This window comes from Rhinoraja longicauda, chromosome 16 (assembly GCF_053455715.1).
Source record: "Rhinoraja longicauda isolate Sanriku21f chromosome 16, sRhiLon1.1, whole genome shotgun sequence".
In the NCBI taxonomy this organism is placed as follows: Eukaryota; Metazoa; Chordata; class Chondrichthyes; order Rajiformes; family Arhynchobatidae; genus Rhinoraja; species Rhinoraja longicauda.
In genome coordinates this window covers 45,272,788-45,288,908 of record NC_135968.1, presented here as the reverse complement: position 1 = coordinate 45,288,908, position 16,121 = coordinate 45,272,788, and the positions used below count along the sequence as shown (strand labels likewise).

The window sequence follows — 16,121 nt, the reverse complement described above, 5'->3', positions numbered from 1 at the left end:
ACCTCTCCCACCATTACTCTATATCTCCCGAAGCATTTGATAAGAACCTAATCAAAATGCGGAGTTTACAATAAGAAATTAAGCCGGGTTTCAAGAGACCGAACAGTGAACTGCTGTGACATTCATATAACAAAGCCAAGCTTTCTGTGTTGTTGTCGACATGGAATTAAAATGATCATTTCAAATCCTTCAGTGCAAATTTTTATAAATATTTCAAGATTGCTCTGTGTAAAATGTAAATGTAAATGTAAACGTAAAATGTAAATGTAAATGTAAATGTAAATGTAAATGTAAAAAATGTAAAATGTAAAAAAAATGTAAAAAACCTTTATTGTCACTACACAAAGTACAGCGAAATTAAAGCAGTCCAGATGCTGCAATCACACACAGCGGACAGTACAAAGGGTAAACCTTTATCCATAACAAGCTAAACCTAATCTACTGAATTAAACAAACTGACCTCTAATACAATATAGACAAAACAATTACACTGGACTGGACTGTGCTGGACTGACATGAGATTATTTAGATGGACACAAAATGCCGGAGTAACTCAGCGGGACAGGCAGCATCCCTGGAGAGAAGGAACTCGACCACATCGCCTATTCCTTCTCTCCAGAGATGCTGCCTGTCCCGCTGAGATACTCCAGCAACTCGCGTCTATCTTCGGTGTAAAAGAGCATCTGCGTGCGGTTCCTTCCTACACATTAAGTTATTTAGATCACAGTCTTACCTGGCCTTGAACCTGAACAGTCATCATCTGAAAATAAAGGCACAGCGGCAGAGATGTGAGGGCTGAAAATAACCAAATGGCCAGAACAACTGCAGTCACCCACTTGAGATGCAGAGGAGACCGTAGGCGCAGATTCAAAATGGCAGTGGATCTCTCGACGCTAATGGCAGCTAAGGTGATGATGGTCACGCAACCACTTGTGGCCATAATGTAGAACAGTATGTGACACACGTAAGGTCCGAGGGTCCAGGACTCAGTCCAGCGAACAGTGATTATGACTGGGATGACCCCCACAAAGACAATATCGGCCAAGAAGAGGTTGAGCACAAAGCACTGTAAATTGGCCAGCTTCTTGCCCTTGATGACAAGCACGATCATGCAGACATTGGCCAACATGGAGACCAGAAAAACCGTCCCCAGTACCACCGACTCAATCGTGATCGCGATGATTTGGTTGGAGGACCTGAATTCAGAAAAAAACGTGAAAAGTGATCTGTTCGCCTCACTGTTTTTCAGTAAATTATGTGAATGATACTCCATCTTTGGAATGCTAAGCAGCGCAATACAGAGTTAAACATGGAAAAAAGCCACAGAGGCAAAAATCAGCAACCTGTAGATTCAAAGTTCTTCGGGTATTTCACAAACCTATTCAGAAGGGCAGCTCTTTTGCTTTAGCCACACTGCAGATTATGAACATTTTCAACTGGCATCCTCCAGCATTTATATGTTTACCGAAGGCTGCAGATCATAAAATATTATCATCATACTTCCTCAATATGTTTTTTTAATGAACATTATTTCATTCCTCTGTCCTTGGAATATTACTTTCATATTGCTGCCTTATGAGGAAGTAAAGTCAAAAACAATTGTAAATTAACTTGTCAAACAGTGGATAAATAATCCTTTGAGCATATTTAAGATTCCTATCACTGAAAGATAAATGGCCTTACCCTGGGTTATATCTATTTAATTAGAGCCTTCTACCAAATCTGAATAACCATACGGATGCCACAGTATTGTCTCATATTAATAATCTGAACATATTTTTGAAAAGGTACTCTTCATAAATCAATCACAATCACAATCATGCTTTATTAGCCAAGTATGTTTTGCAACATATGAGGAATTTCATTTGCCGTACAGTCATAACAGTAAAAAGCAACAGGCACACAAAATACATTTTAACATGAACATCCACCACAGTGACTCCTCCACATTCCTCACTGTGATGGAAGGCGAAAAAAAGTTCAATCTCTCCCTTCTTTGTCCTCCAGCGGTCGGGGGCCTCTAACCTTCCGTTGACGGGACGATCTTGACTCCCGTAGCCGGCGGTGGGCCTTCCTCGTCGGGGTGATCAAGCTCCTGCATCGGGGGGGAATCTCAGCTCCCCCGTGCCGGGCGATCTACCGCGGGTCGGGACCAGTCGAACCTCGTGCAGCTTGGAGCTCCTGACCGATCTCTACCCGAGACTGCGAGCTCCTCGATGTTAAAGTCTGCAGGCCGCTTTGGAGTGTCGATCCCAGGCAAGGGATCGCACGCTCCGATGGTAAGTCCTCGCCCCGCGGTGACGCTCAAAGTCAGTCTCGAGCAAGGCCGCCAGCTCCACGATGTTAAGCCGCAGAGCGACCGGAGATACGATCCACAAAACAATCGCATCTCCGGCAAGGTAAGAGATTGAAAAAAAGTTCCCCCCCCGATCCCCTCCCCCACCCCCACATAAAACAAACCAGAGAACATTAACACAGACTTTTAAAACTCACCAAAATAACAAAAAAAGTTCAAAAACGACAGCAGACTGTAGGCGAGGCTGCCATCGCGGCGCCCCCTGGTGGAAATGATTGAATCAGTCCATTTCTCCTGTCTCAATCGGCAGGACTTGTTCGGTGTTAATGCACTTGCCTTCAATAATCCACAATTCTACATCAGCTATTTGCCTCCTTGTATTCTCAGCATTTTGATTTAAAATAACCCATTTCCAAAGCTGTTTTATGAAATGATCCTACAATCAAATCATAATAATACTTTATTAGCCAAGTATGTTTTGCAACATACGAGGAATTTCATTTAGATTTTTTTAGATTCAGATTTAGAGATACAGCGCGGAAACAGGCCCTTCGGCCCACCAAGTCCGCGCCGCCCAGCGATCCCCGCACATTAACACAATCCTACACACATTTTTACATATTACCCAGTCAATTAACCTACATACCTGTACGTCTTTGGAGTGTGGGAGGAAACCGAAGATCTTGGAGAAAACCCACGCAGGTCACGGGGAGAACGTACAAACTCTGTACAGACGGCGCCCGTAGTCAGGATTGAACCTGAGTCTCCGGCGCTGCATTCGCTGTAAGACAGCAACTCTACCGCTGCGCCACCGTGTCGCAATACAATCATAACAATAAAAAGCAACAGGACACACAAAATACATTTTAACATGAACATCCCCCACAGTGACTCCTCCACATTCCTCACTGTGATGGAAGGCGAAAAACAGTTCAATCTCTCCCTTCTTTGTCCTCCAGCGGTCGGGGGCCTCGAACCTTCCGTTGAGGTTAAACACAATGCTTCTTAAATTAAATGGAAGCGGGGAAAGTGTAGATATGTCTGACAACGAAAGTCAGCAGATCGTCTTATTTGGGGAATCATTGGTAAAAAAGTCCAGATTTATTCTAGTAAAAGTAAACTTTTTTTTAAATGTATTCTCGTGCATTGGTGATCTGATCATAAGGACAGCTGATTTGGCAACACTGGAAGATATTGCCGGGATTCATACATGTTAACAAAATAATGAATGTTTCAATAAACAAACATGTAAATCAAACGTGGACTGTTATAGTTGATGTACAATGATCCTTTGAATCTTTCCATCTGTTTTGACTATGTTGAAAGTCAGTGGTAGTGACTACAGAGTATGCAGAGATAAAAGCTTATCTATTAGTCTGTTGTTACATGCCCAATAGTGATCGGTATCAACAAAGGGTCTTATCAGGAGTGTCTGTTTATCAGGGTTATCAGGGAATGTCTATGGATTGGAATGTCATGAGAATGAGTTATCACACAGGACTTGTCAGGACGATCAAATTGTCCCCAAAATTGTTTGCTAAACCGTCTTATATTGCAGGAGACATTAAGTTGCAGATATAATTATGGGCCAGCATATCATTGCAGGATCATTACAAAAAACAGCTATGGAAATAGGGTGTTACAAATCAATCGCTGAGACTACAAGGAGACAACTGTAGGAGATGCAACACCCATCCCTATACCTCCTCCCCCGACTCTGTCCTGGGACCCCGACAGTCCTGTGTAGGAAGGAACTGCAGATGCTGGTTTACACCGAAGACAGGCACAAAATGCTGGAGGAACTCAGCGGGACAGGCAGCATCTCTGGAGAGAAGAAATGGGTGGCATTTTGGGTTGAGAGTCGGTGGAAAGGGAAACGAGTGATATGGACAACGATTTAGAGAAAAATAGACCAAAGAAATGAAAGATATGCAAAAATGTAACGATGATCAAGGAAGCGGTCCATTGTTAGCTGTGGACTAGGTGAAAACGAGTCATGCAGTCCTTTCAGGTTAGGCGGAGGTTCATTTGCACCTCCTCCAACCTCATCTACTGCATCCATTGTTTCAGGTGTGGATTCTGAGACCGCATCACAAAGTCTAATGGGATACTTGACACAATAGTGTAACCGAACCATCCTACCATAACCAGCGAGCAGTCCTGAACTGCTATAACCTCATTGGTGACCCTCGGACTATCCTTGATTGGACTTTGCTGGCTTACCTTGCACTAAACGTTATTCCCTTATTATATGTCTATACACTGTAAATGGCTCAATTGGGGGAGATTGAGTAGGCTGGGACTGTACTGCTTGGAGCACAGGAGGATGAGGGGTGATCTTATAGAGTTGTATAAAATCATGAGAGGAATAGATCAGGTAGCTCAGTGTATAGGAAAGAACTGCAGATGCTGGTTTAAATCGAAGATAGACACCAAATGCTGGAGTAACTCAGCAGGACAGGCAGCATCTCTGGAGAGAAGGAATGGGTGACGTTTCGGATCGGGATACTTCTTCAGACTTGTAGATGCACAGAGTCTCTTGCCCAGAGTAGGTGAATCGAGGATCAGAGGACAGAGGTTTAAGGTGAAGGGGAAAAGAATTAATAATAATCTGAGGAGTAACTTTTTCACACAAAGGGTGGTGGGTGTATGGAACAAGCTGCCAGAGGAGGTAGTTGAGGCAGGGACTATCCCAACGTTTGAGAAACAGTTAAACAGGTACATGGATAGAACATGTTTAGAGAGATATGGGCCAAACGTGGGCAGGTGGGACCAGTGTAGTTGGGACATGTTGGCCAGTGTGGGCAAGTTGGGCTGAAGGGCCTGTTTCCACATTCAAGATCAAGATTCAAGATTCAAGATAGCTTTATTTGTCATCCAATATTGGACGAAATTCAGTCACCCACAGTCCAACAATAAAAGCATTAAATAGGCATTAAAATTACACAACCCCAAAAACACACAAAAAAAGAAACATCCATCAAAGAAACATCCATCACAGTGAGTCTCCTCCAGTCCTCTCCTCACTGTGATGGAAGGCCACAATGTATTTTCCCTTCTCCTGCCGTCTTCTCCCGCGGTCAGGTTGTTGTGGTTGCAGGCCGCGCCGGACGGTCCGCAGCGGGCCGGCCCAAGGCGAGTCGCAGCCGCTCCCGCAGCCTCCGAAGACGGCCGGCTCCGCCGATGATAAGTCCGATCCGGGCGGGCGAACACGCTGCTGCTGTTGCTGCACGTCGGGGCGGTCGTGGTCATATCCCTCTATGACTCTTTGTAATCATGTACTGTCTTTCCGCATGTAACAAAAGCTTTTCATTGTACCTCGGTACATGTGACAATAAATTAAACTGAAACCTGTGTGATTGATGCAAATTTAGCAACATGGTCAACACATTGATTAACATATCATCAAAAGTCATCTCCTGGTGTATTACGTGCACCCCTGATGATTAACACGTTGATCTACTTCATCTTTGTACATTATCAATAGTCGTCTCCTTTGTGTATAAATGTCCTGTAAAGGCCGACTAACATTGCAGATGTGATCACGGCCTTTGATTGAGACACATTTCCCCTTGGGCAAGTTAAATAAACCAACTGCTGATGGTTAATGATTCCATTCCTTGAGTCTTATAATGGATCGAGACTTCGACACGAGTGAAGTGCTTTGCCTAAACATCCAATTAAAGCATCTGCACAGTATACCGATCAGCCAAAACATTATGACCTGATGAGCCTAAACATTATGACCACCTGCCTAATATGCTGTTGGTCCTCCGAGTGCAGCCCCATACGCAGCAGGGTGCGATGCACTGTGTATTGTGACACATTCCTCCCGTGACCATTAACATTTTCCCTGACTTGTGCCACAGTCGACCTTCTGTCGGTTCGGACCAGACGGGATAGCCTTCGTTGCCCTCGCTCATCGATGAGCCTTGGGCACCCAACACCCTGTCGCCGGTTTGTGGTTTGTCCCTCCTCGGACCACTGTCGGTAGGTACTCACCACTGCTGACCGGGAGCACCCCACAAGCCTTGCCGTTTCAGAGATGCTCTGACCCAGTCGTCTGGCCATAATAATTTAGCCTTGTCAAAGTCGCTCAGGTCTTTACTCCTGCCCATTTCTCCTGCATCCAACACATCAACTTCAAGAACTGACTGTTCACTTGCTGCCTAATATATCCCACCCCTTGACAGGTGCCATTGTAACAAGATAATCAATGTTCACAAAATGCTGGAGTAACTCAGCAGGTCAGGCAGCATCTCAGGAATGGGCGACGTTTTGGGTCGAGACCCTTCTTCAGACTGAAGAACACACTCCGATAGCCTACACTGTCTGGGCCTACAGCGGCCCACGGGCCTAAAAAGTCCGGGCCTACAGTGCCTCCTTCTCTCCTGAGATGCTGCCTGACCTGCTGAGTTACTCCAGCATTTTGTGAATAAATACCTTCGATTTGTACCAGCATGATTTGGACGAGGGAATTAAATGCAACATCTCTAAGTTTGCGGATGACACGAAGCTGGGTGGCAGTGTTAGCTGTGAGGAGGATGCTAGGAGGCTGCAGAGTGACTTGGATAGATTAGGCGAGTGGGCAAATGCATGGCAGATGCAATATAATGTGGATAAATGTGAGGTTATCCACTTTGGCGGCAAGAACAGGAAAGCAGAGTATTACCTGAATGGTGATCGATTGGGAGAAGGGGAGATGCAACGTGACCTGGGTGTCATGGTGCACCAGTCATTGAAAGCAAGCATGCAGGTGCAGCAGGCAATGAAGAAAGCGAATGGTATGTTGGCATTCATAGCAAGAGGATTTGAGTTTAGGAGCAGGAAGGTTCTGCTGCAGTTGTACAGGGCCTTGGTGAGACCGCACCTGGAGTATTGTGTGCAGTTTTGGTCTCCTAACCTGAGGAAAGACGTTCTTGCCTTAGAGGGAGTACAGAGAAGGTTCACCAGATTGATCCCTGGGATGGCGGGACTTTCATATGAGGAAAGACTGGATAGACTTGTACTCGCTGGAATTTAGAAGACTGAGGGGGGATCTTATAGAAACATATAAAATTCTTAAGGGGTTGGAGAGGTTAGATGCGGGAAGATTGTTCCCGATGTTGGGGGGTCCAGAACCAGGGGTCACAGCTTAAGGATAAGGGGGAAGTCTTTTAGGACCGAGATGAGAAAACATTTCTTCACACAGAGAGTGGTGAGTCTGTGGAATTCTCTGCCACAGAAGGTAGTTGAGGCCAGTTCATTGGCTATATTTAAGAGGGAGTTAGATGTGGCCCTTTTTGCTAAAGGGATCAGGAGGTATGGAGAGAAGGCAGGTACAGGCTACTGAGCTGGATGATCAGCCATGATCATATTGAATGGTGGTGCAGGCTCGAAGGGCCGAATGGCCTACTCCTGCACCTATTTTCTATGTTTCTATGTTTCTATCTGTAGTTATTTTCTTACACTAGATAATCAATGTTATTCACTTCGTCTGTCAGTGGTCATAATGTTTTGGCTGATCGGTGTATAATCAGCTGCATTCCAATATTGTGTTGACTGGCATAAAATCCATTTTGACCTCAAAGAGACCAGACCTCTTGCCTGGATCTCTCACCAAACCAGAACTGTCAAGAACTGTTTGTATCTGCAACCAGTGCAGCAGGGAACATGGCAAATATCATACGACTACAGGGTCAGAACACAAATAAGGTGGTAAAACCCATCCAATGAGCATTGGGTTTGTAGTAGACTAATCAAGTTAATCTCACTCCCCTGTTTTTCCCTGGCACCTATACTTTCATTTCTCCATCATATATTTATCCAAATCATTCTTGAAGGTGGTTATTGAATTCCTATCTAAAGCTCGTCAAGCCTTGCGTTCCAAATCTTGATCATTTGCATCAGGAAAAGCTCCTTACCTTTTCCCAATCACCTTAAATCTGTCACCTCACATAATTCAGTCTCCAGCCACTGGAAAATATTTTGCATTAGTTTAATGTCTCAGCCAGACATTAGAGACTTAAATAGAGACATCTCTATTTAAATCCTTTGTGTAGGAAAAAAACTGCAGAAGCTGGTTAAAATCGAAGGTAGGCACAAAATGCTGGAGTAACTCAGCGGGTCAGGCAGCATCTCGGGAGAGATGGAATGGGTCACCCATTCCCTCTCTCCCGAGATGCTGCCAGACCCGCTTAGTTACTCCAGCATTTTGTGTCTAGCTTCGATTAAAATCCTCTTGCTTTTCTTTGTCTATGTGGAAACCTACTCTAGATTACCCATGTGACTGCAATTTCTCATCCCTAGAGCCATTCTCTATCTTCTCCTTAACTTGTTTATTTAGCTTTGGTGTGTCAGCTGTTCAGACATTACTCATTCAATGCACTAATTAGTCATGTCAAGTCAATTTTATTTGTATAGCACATTTAAAAACAACCCACGTTGACCAAAGTGCTGTACATCTGATTAGGTTCCAATGGAAAAAAAATGAAACATACAGTAGCACACAAACAGTTCACAGCGCCTCCTCAATGAGCCTCAAACGCTAGGGAGTAGAAATATGTTTTGAGCCTGGACTTAAAGGAGTCGATGGAGGGGGCAGTTCTGATGGGGAGAGGGATGCTGTTCCACAGTCTAGGAGCTGCAACCGCAAAAGCGCGGCCACCCCTGAGCTTAAGCCTAGACCGCGGGATAGTGAGTAGCCCCAAGTCGGCCGACCTGAGGGACCTGGAGTTAGAGAGGGGGGTTAGAAGATTTTTGATGTAGGGGGGGGAGTGTCCATTTAGGGCTTTATACGTGAATAGGAGTAGTTTGAAGTTGATTCTGTACCGTACAGGGAGCCAGTGGAGAGAGGCCAGAATCGGGGTGATGTGGTCCCTTTTACGGGTACCCGTCAGGAGTCTCGCTGCGGCGTTTTGGACCAGTTGCAGGCGGGACAGGGAAGATTGGCTGATCCCAGTGTATAGGGAGTTGCAGTAGTCTAGGCGGGAGGAAATGAAAGCGTGAATGATTTTTTCTGTGTCGTCGAATTGGAGGAAAGGTTTGATTTTAGCTATGGTTCAAAGTTGGGAGAAGCTGGCTTTTACCACAGCGTTGACTTGCTTATCAAATTTTAATGCAGAGTCAAATATCATGCCGAGGTTTTTGACATGCAGTTTGACTAGGCAGGATAGACTTCCAAGACTGCCTGTTATCAATTTGATGGAGTCGGGGGGGCCGAATAGGATGACCTCAGACTTGCTCTCATTTAATTGGAGGAAGTTCTGTGCCATCCAACATTTTATGTCCTCAAGGCAGTGTAAGAGGCTGTTTAAATTTGACTGGTTGTTGGGTTTCAGGGGGAGGTAAAGCTGAGTGTCATCGGCATAGCAGTGGAAAGAAATGCCGTGCCTTTGAATGATTTGGCCAAGGGGGAGCATGTATAGAGAGAAGAGAATGGGGCCTAGGATGGAGCCTTGTGGAACTCCGCAGGAGAGGCTAGCTGGAGCAGAGGAATAACTGCCTATGTTGATGGCGAAACTCCTATCTTTGAGGTACGAAGCGAACCAGCTCAGGGCAGTGCCATCAATGCCAACCGCGTACCGGAGACGGTCAATAAGGATGGTGTGGTCCACTGTATCGAACGCTGCGCTGAGGTCGAGAAGGAGCAGGATTGCACAGTCGCCGGTGTCGATGGCGAGAAGCAGGTCGTTGTGTACCTTCAACAAAGCAGACTCTGTGCTGTGGTGGGCTCTGAAACCTGACTGGAAACTTTCCAGGATGGTGTTTTGGTGCAGGTAGGGCACTAATTGGTTTAGAATTGCCTTTTCAAGGACTTTTGACAGGAATGGCAGTTTGGAAATGGGTCTGTAGTTGCTAGGCAAGGTGGGGTCTAGGTTAGGTTTTTTCAGTAGGGGCTGGACCACCGCGTGCTTGAAACTGGTTGGAACAGTGCCAGTGGCCAGAGAACTGTTGATAATAGAGAGGATGCTGGGACCGGCTATTGCAATGACATCCTTCAGAAGGGCAGTGGGGGCAGGATCAAGGGGGCAGGTTGCAGGTTTCATAGCGGAGACAAGCTTTGCAAGGGAGGATAGAGTGACGGGTTGGAAACAGTCCAATTTAGATGAACAGACTAGTGAGACAGCTAGGTCACGGGTGGGAGGGGAAATGTTCATTCTAATGTTCTCAACTTTGTTGGTGAAAAATTTAGCGAAATTCTTCGCACTTAGCAGGGGACCCAACTAAGCTGGTACTGGGGGCGGGACATATGACAGAGGTAATTGTTCTAATTGTTCTCTCTGTCTTTTTTTTTGTTTTTTGTCTATGTCGTCGTTTAATGTACGTTTTGTTTTATTTTTAACTCTGTGTGTGTGGGGGGGTGGTGGGGGGGTTGGGGGAAACCTTTTATCAAATCTCCTCCTCAACGGAGATGCGACCTTTACCGTGTCGTATCTCCGTTCGCACTACGGCCTAACATCGTGGAGTCGGCGGCCTCCAGCTGGGATCGACCTTGAAGACTCCGGTCGCAGGGCCTGGACTTACCATCTCGGAGGCTTCGGCCGTGGGCCCTGCAGACCGCAACATCGGGAGTTCGCAGGTCCCTGGCTGGCGACCGGTTTTTGGGAGCTCCAGCCGTAGCAGCTTCGACCGCCCTGAAGTGCGAGGTACGATTGACCCGCTCGCAGGCCCTTCATCACCCTGCGTGGCTCGGCCGCAGCACTTTCCATCGCCCGGTGGGGGCTCAGGACTTTCATCGGCCTGCTCGGCTCGGCCCTGGGACTTTCCATCGCCCAGTGGGGGCTCAGGACCTTCATCGGCCTGCTCGGCTCGGCCCTGGGACTTTCCATCGCCCGGTGGGGGCTCAGGACTTTCATCGGCCTGCTCGGCTCGGCCCTGGGACTTTCCATCGCCCGGTGGGGGCTTCAAAAAGTTGGGAGCCTCGATCACCTCGTGGCACCGCGGGAGAAGAATGAGGAGGAGATAAGACTTTTGCCTTCCATCACAGTGAGGGTGTGCCTAGAGCAATCACTGTGATGGCTGTTTGTGTAAAAATTGTATCTGTGTGTCCTGTGCTTTTTGTTGTCTACTGCCGGACCCTGACGTGAGAGGACGCTGGCGTTGTTTATTCGCCGCTTTTCCGTTAGGATAGTTTGTCTGTTTGTTTTTATGTTGATTGTTTTTGTAAAGCGCTTTGAGCACCCGATAAGGCGCTATATAAAATAAATGAATTATTATTATTATTATTAAATAGGACCTTGGAGTTATGAGAGTTTTTGGAAATAAGGTCGGAGAAGTATTGTACTCTAGCAGACTTTACTGCTTCCTGGTATTTGTGAAGATTGTTTCTCAGAATTTCGAAGGAAATTTGAAGCTTGTCACATTTCCACCTCCTTTCTGATTTTCTGCACTCCCTTCTTAGGGCTTTGGTGGAGTCATTGAGCCACGGTCGACCTTTGGGCTTAGGCTTTTTCATTTTAAGGGGAGCGATAGAATCCAGGATGGAAGAGCAAGTGATATTAAATAAAGAGGCGAGATCCTCAGTGCTGAGATGGGGGTGAGAGGCCTCAATAGTGCAGATGTTGGGTGCAGCTGTGAGAGCCTCGGAGAATTTACTGGCAGTCAATGAATTTATGTCGCGGGAGTAGCGAACAGGGAGATGAGATTTTGCGGGAGATACAGGCAGAGATGCGTCAAAAATGATAGCGCTGTGGTCCGATAGACAGGCTTCAGTAGTTTCAATGTTGTTGATTGGGAATCCGGATGATAACACTAGGTCGAGAGTATGGCCTAACTTGTGAGTGGGTCACGTGGTGTGAAGAGTCAGATTGAAGGACTCAACCAGATGCATAAATTCACTCACAAGAGGCTTAGTGGGACAGCAAACATGAATGTTAAAGTCACCAAGAATCATGACCCGGTCAAATTTGGGCAAAATGCTAGAAATCAGATCAGCAAATTGGGTGATGAAGTCCTTATGCATTTTTGGTGGGCGATACACAAGAACAATTAAGAGGGGATAGGCTAGGCCTACTTTAATTAGTTGCACCTCGAAACTGGAGAAATGATCAGCGTTCAGGAGGCGGCAGTTGAAATGTTTCTTAAACACAGTGGCTAAGCCCCCACCGCGTCCGGAGAGCCTAGGTGAGGTGAAGAAGTACAAGTCATCAGGACAGAGTTCCACGAGTGGAGCAAGCTCACCAGGGTTAAGCCAGGATTCTGTGAGCAGTGAGAAGTCCAATCCACGGGTGATGAAGAAGTCGTTGAGGATGAAGGTCTTGTTCTGTAAGGATCTTGCGTTGATCAGGGCCACTTTAGCAGGGACAGCAGGGACAGCAGGTGAGCTTCGGTCCGGTAGCAGCTCCCACGCCAGCGGGCGGAGGTTCAGGGAGACCACGCCGCTGCGCTTCACAGATGGCCTTGCTGGGAGCCCACGGGCCGGCAGTCCAGGGACCGGGATGATCGGTCGAAGAGCGGCATACCTGAGCTCGAGGGAGCGCCGGTGGATGGAGCTGTAAGGTCGACCAGGTCCGACTTCGCAGCGCTGGGCGAGGTAGGCCGCTGTTGGATGAGCGCGGGCGAGGTTTTTTAAATTTTTGAATGTTCCCGCGCGTTTACCCCGCCTCCTAGCGCGGTGCGTGCGGCGGTGGATGTAAGGCTGGGCCCGCACATCTACCGGGAGTTGATCGAGGAGCGATCGCTGGAAGAAACTTTGTCCGGGACCTGGACTGAAGAAGTCGACGACGGAGGGTCGGATCAACAGGAGGGTTCGGCGGTCGTAAACCAAAGTGGCTCGAAGAACACTACGATCTCCAGGTGAGCGACGACAGGCAGCCAAACACAACGGCGCGGCCATCTTGGAGGTGAACGTTGTTTACCTACTGTACCAATGACTCACGTCATTGTGGTCTGTCAGAACCACACTCTGGCAAACAGAATAGGAGAATCTAAGCAATCATACTATTGAATGGAGATGGCGAGGAATTAAGGATTTAAATGCTGCTCCAAATACAAACAGCAAATATGATGGTGTTGAAGAAATGGAGCGGAGGATTAGGCATGGTGGCACAGGGGTAGAATTACTGCCTTACAGCTCCAGAGGCCGGGACTGTGGGTACTGTCTGTACGGAGTTTGTACGTTCTCCCCATGACTTGCGTGGGTTTTCTCCAAGATTTCCGATTTCCTCCCACGCTCCAAAGACATACAGGTTTGTAGGTTAATTGACTTGGAATTAATGTAAACTGTCCCCAGTGCGTGTAGGATGGCATTAATGAGCAGGGGTCGTTGGTCGGTGTGGACTCGGTGGGCCAAAGCCCTGCTTCTGCGCTGTATCTCTGAACTACACTAAACTAAAACTACGACGCATTTTTTTCTGAAATGATGAGGTATTTATATAACTGATGATTGTGTATATTCGGGGTGACATTTCCTGAGATGCTTGGCAGCCCCAAAGTGCACTTCAAAGGATTTGGCAGCAGCAGCACCAGGAGAGCTGACTGTGTATGTTGTGTAGGAAGGAACTACGGATGCTGGTTTAAACTGAAGATAGACACAAAAAGCTGGAGTAACTCAGCGGGACAGGCAGCATCTCTGGAGCAAAGAAATGACTGATGTTTCGGGGTCGAGATCCCTCTTCAGACTGAGGGATGCTTGGCAGACTCTGAGTCTGAAGAAGGGTCTCGACCCGAAACGTCACCTATTCCTTCTCTCCAGTGATGCTGCCTGTCCCGCTGAGTTACTCCAGTCTGTGCATGTTATTGTAAGGCGGTCTTAGAGAAAGAGTGGACTGGAAACACAGTATAAAGGAAGAAATATGTGTCTATCTTTTATGCTTTATGCCTCAATAGAAACATAGAAAATAGGTGCAGGAGGAGGCCATTTGGCCATTCGAGCCAGCATCGCCATTCGTTGTGATCATGGCTGATCATCCACAATCAGTACCCCGTGCCTGCCTTCTCCCCATATCCCTTGATTCCACTAGACCCTAGAGCTCTATCCAACTCTCTTTTAAATTCGTCCAGTGAATTGGCCTCCACTGCCTTCTGTGGCAGAGAATTCCACAAATGCACAACGCTCTGGGTGAAGTTTTTCCTCACCTCAGTTTTAAATGGCCTCCCCTTTATTCTTGGACTGTGGCCCCTGGTTCTGGACTCCCCCAACATTGGGAACATTTTTCTCGCATCTAGCTTGTCCAGTCCTTTTATGATTTTAAACGTCTCTATAAGATCCCCTCTCATCCTTCTAAACTCCAGTGAATGTGACAATGTATCATATTCTGGATCTAATACCACGTGTACATTAATAACATATACATTATATCTATAAATCATCACAATCGTATGTTAAATAGGTAACTGGGAAAATAATCTATCCTCCCTTAAACAGTAATTTTGACTGCTTATCTCTTCCACGTACTTGAGCTCGCATATTCGGCCACTTCACATCTGTGGAAGATGAAACATCATGGAGCAGTCATTTTACATAAACATTACTAGACCTCAATGGCTATATTGCATGACATTGAAAAAGTCATCCACCAGAATAAATATCATAAATGCAGATTGCAGATGATTGTATCCCTGGCGATTCCACTTATAGATAAGGGTTTATGGATATTGTAATGTAAATGCAAATATATTTAGGGGTGGAATACGGTGGACAAACACGAATCAGTAACAATTAGAAACATAGAAAAATATAAAATAGGTGCAGGAGGAGGCCATTCGGCCCTTCGAGACAGCACCGCCATTCAATGTGATCATGGCTGATCATGCAAAATCAGTACCCCGTTCCTGCTTTCTCCCCATATCCCTTGATTCACTTAGCCCCAAGGGCTATATCTAACTCTCACTTGAAAACACCCAATGAATTGGCTTCCGCTGCCTTCTGTGGCAAAGAATTCCACAGATTCACAACTCTCTGGGTGATTCAGTTTCAACTGGTCAGGAGCTTGTAGATCTGTGCTCAGCCCGACAGAGGTCTATAAACTGTCATGACAAACAACACACTCTCCCTTCCCCCCCCCCCTTCTTCCCTGTGCCCCAACTGACTGCACCCATTTCTCCCCTTCCACCTACATTCCTTCCCCTAACTTACACCCACCACACCAGTACCCACCAAGATTTGTCCTGTCCTTCCTCCAATCCCCGATTAGCAAGTGTAGAGATGTAGTCTACCGAGCCTGCATGCAAGGGGCGCCACAGTTTGGCACCATCTTCAAAGTCCGTGCTGTGATTCTCATGAGCGGTGTTCGTTCCAGGCAAGTCCCAGGCTGTTGCAGGCCGCCAGCCATCGATTTCCTTGGACGCAATGTCTAGGGTTGCCAACATGCCTCTGGTATTAGCCGGGACATCCCGTATATTCGGCTAACTTGGTTTGTCCCGTACGGGACTGCCTCCCTTGTCCCATATTTGGCCCGGGGGCCGCTGTAGGCCCGGACACTGTAGGCCCGGACACTTTAGGCCCGGAGGTCCGGGCGCCGCCTAGCGGAGGTTGCATGGCAACCCGCCTCCCGGCCCGAGCGGCCGCCATTGGTAGAGCAAGAGCACTTGGCCACTGGCTGGGTGAAGTCACGAGGGGCAGTGACATCACCTTTTGTCCCTTATTTCGGAGTGAGATAGTTGGCACCCCTAGCGATGTCCCTCCTCGTCCGTCCACCTTTGGGGGTCCCCTAGGGTGGGGGGGGGGGGAGCTCCCGCAGCTCACCTCGAAGGCGCGGTAGGTCAGACCCGGTTGCCTCTCCACTCTTACCGGCCTTTCACCTCGCCCTGATGGTGCGTCCAATATCGGGCTCGGCAACACAATCAACTGCTCTGCCTTTTAAAACTTGTAAATCCAAACCCAAACTTTCCTTTCCTCCTATTC

General features: G+C 47.1%; 1 protein-coding gene across 1 annotated transcript in view; it reads right to left on the bottom strand.

Annotated features, from left to right (window-relative positions):
* Positions 1–15,586, bottom strand: part of LOC144600840 (free fatty acid receptor 4-like) — a 28,926-nt gene extending 13,340 nt beyond the window's left edge. The window contains exons 1-2 of the mRNA XM_078412728.1: positions 15,375–15,586; positions 734–1,283 (exon numbers count right to left, since the gene is read on the bottom strand). Coding sequence (XP_078268854.1) covers positions 734–1,283; positions 15,375–15,586 — 762 coding nt within the window. The remainder of the gene's footprint in view (positions 1–733; positions 1,284–15,374) is intronic.
* Positions 15,587–16,121: the final 535 nt, after the last annotated feature.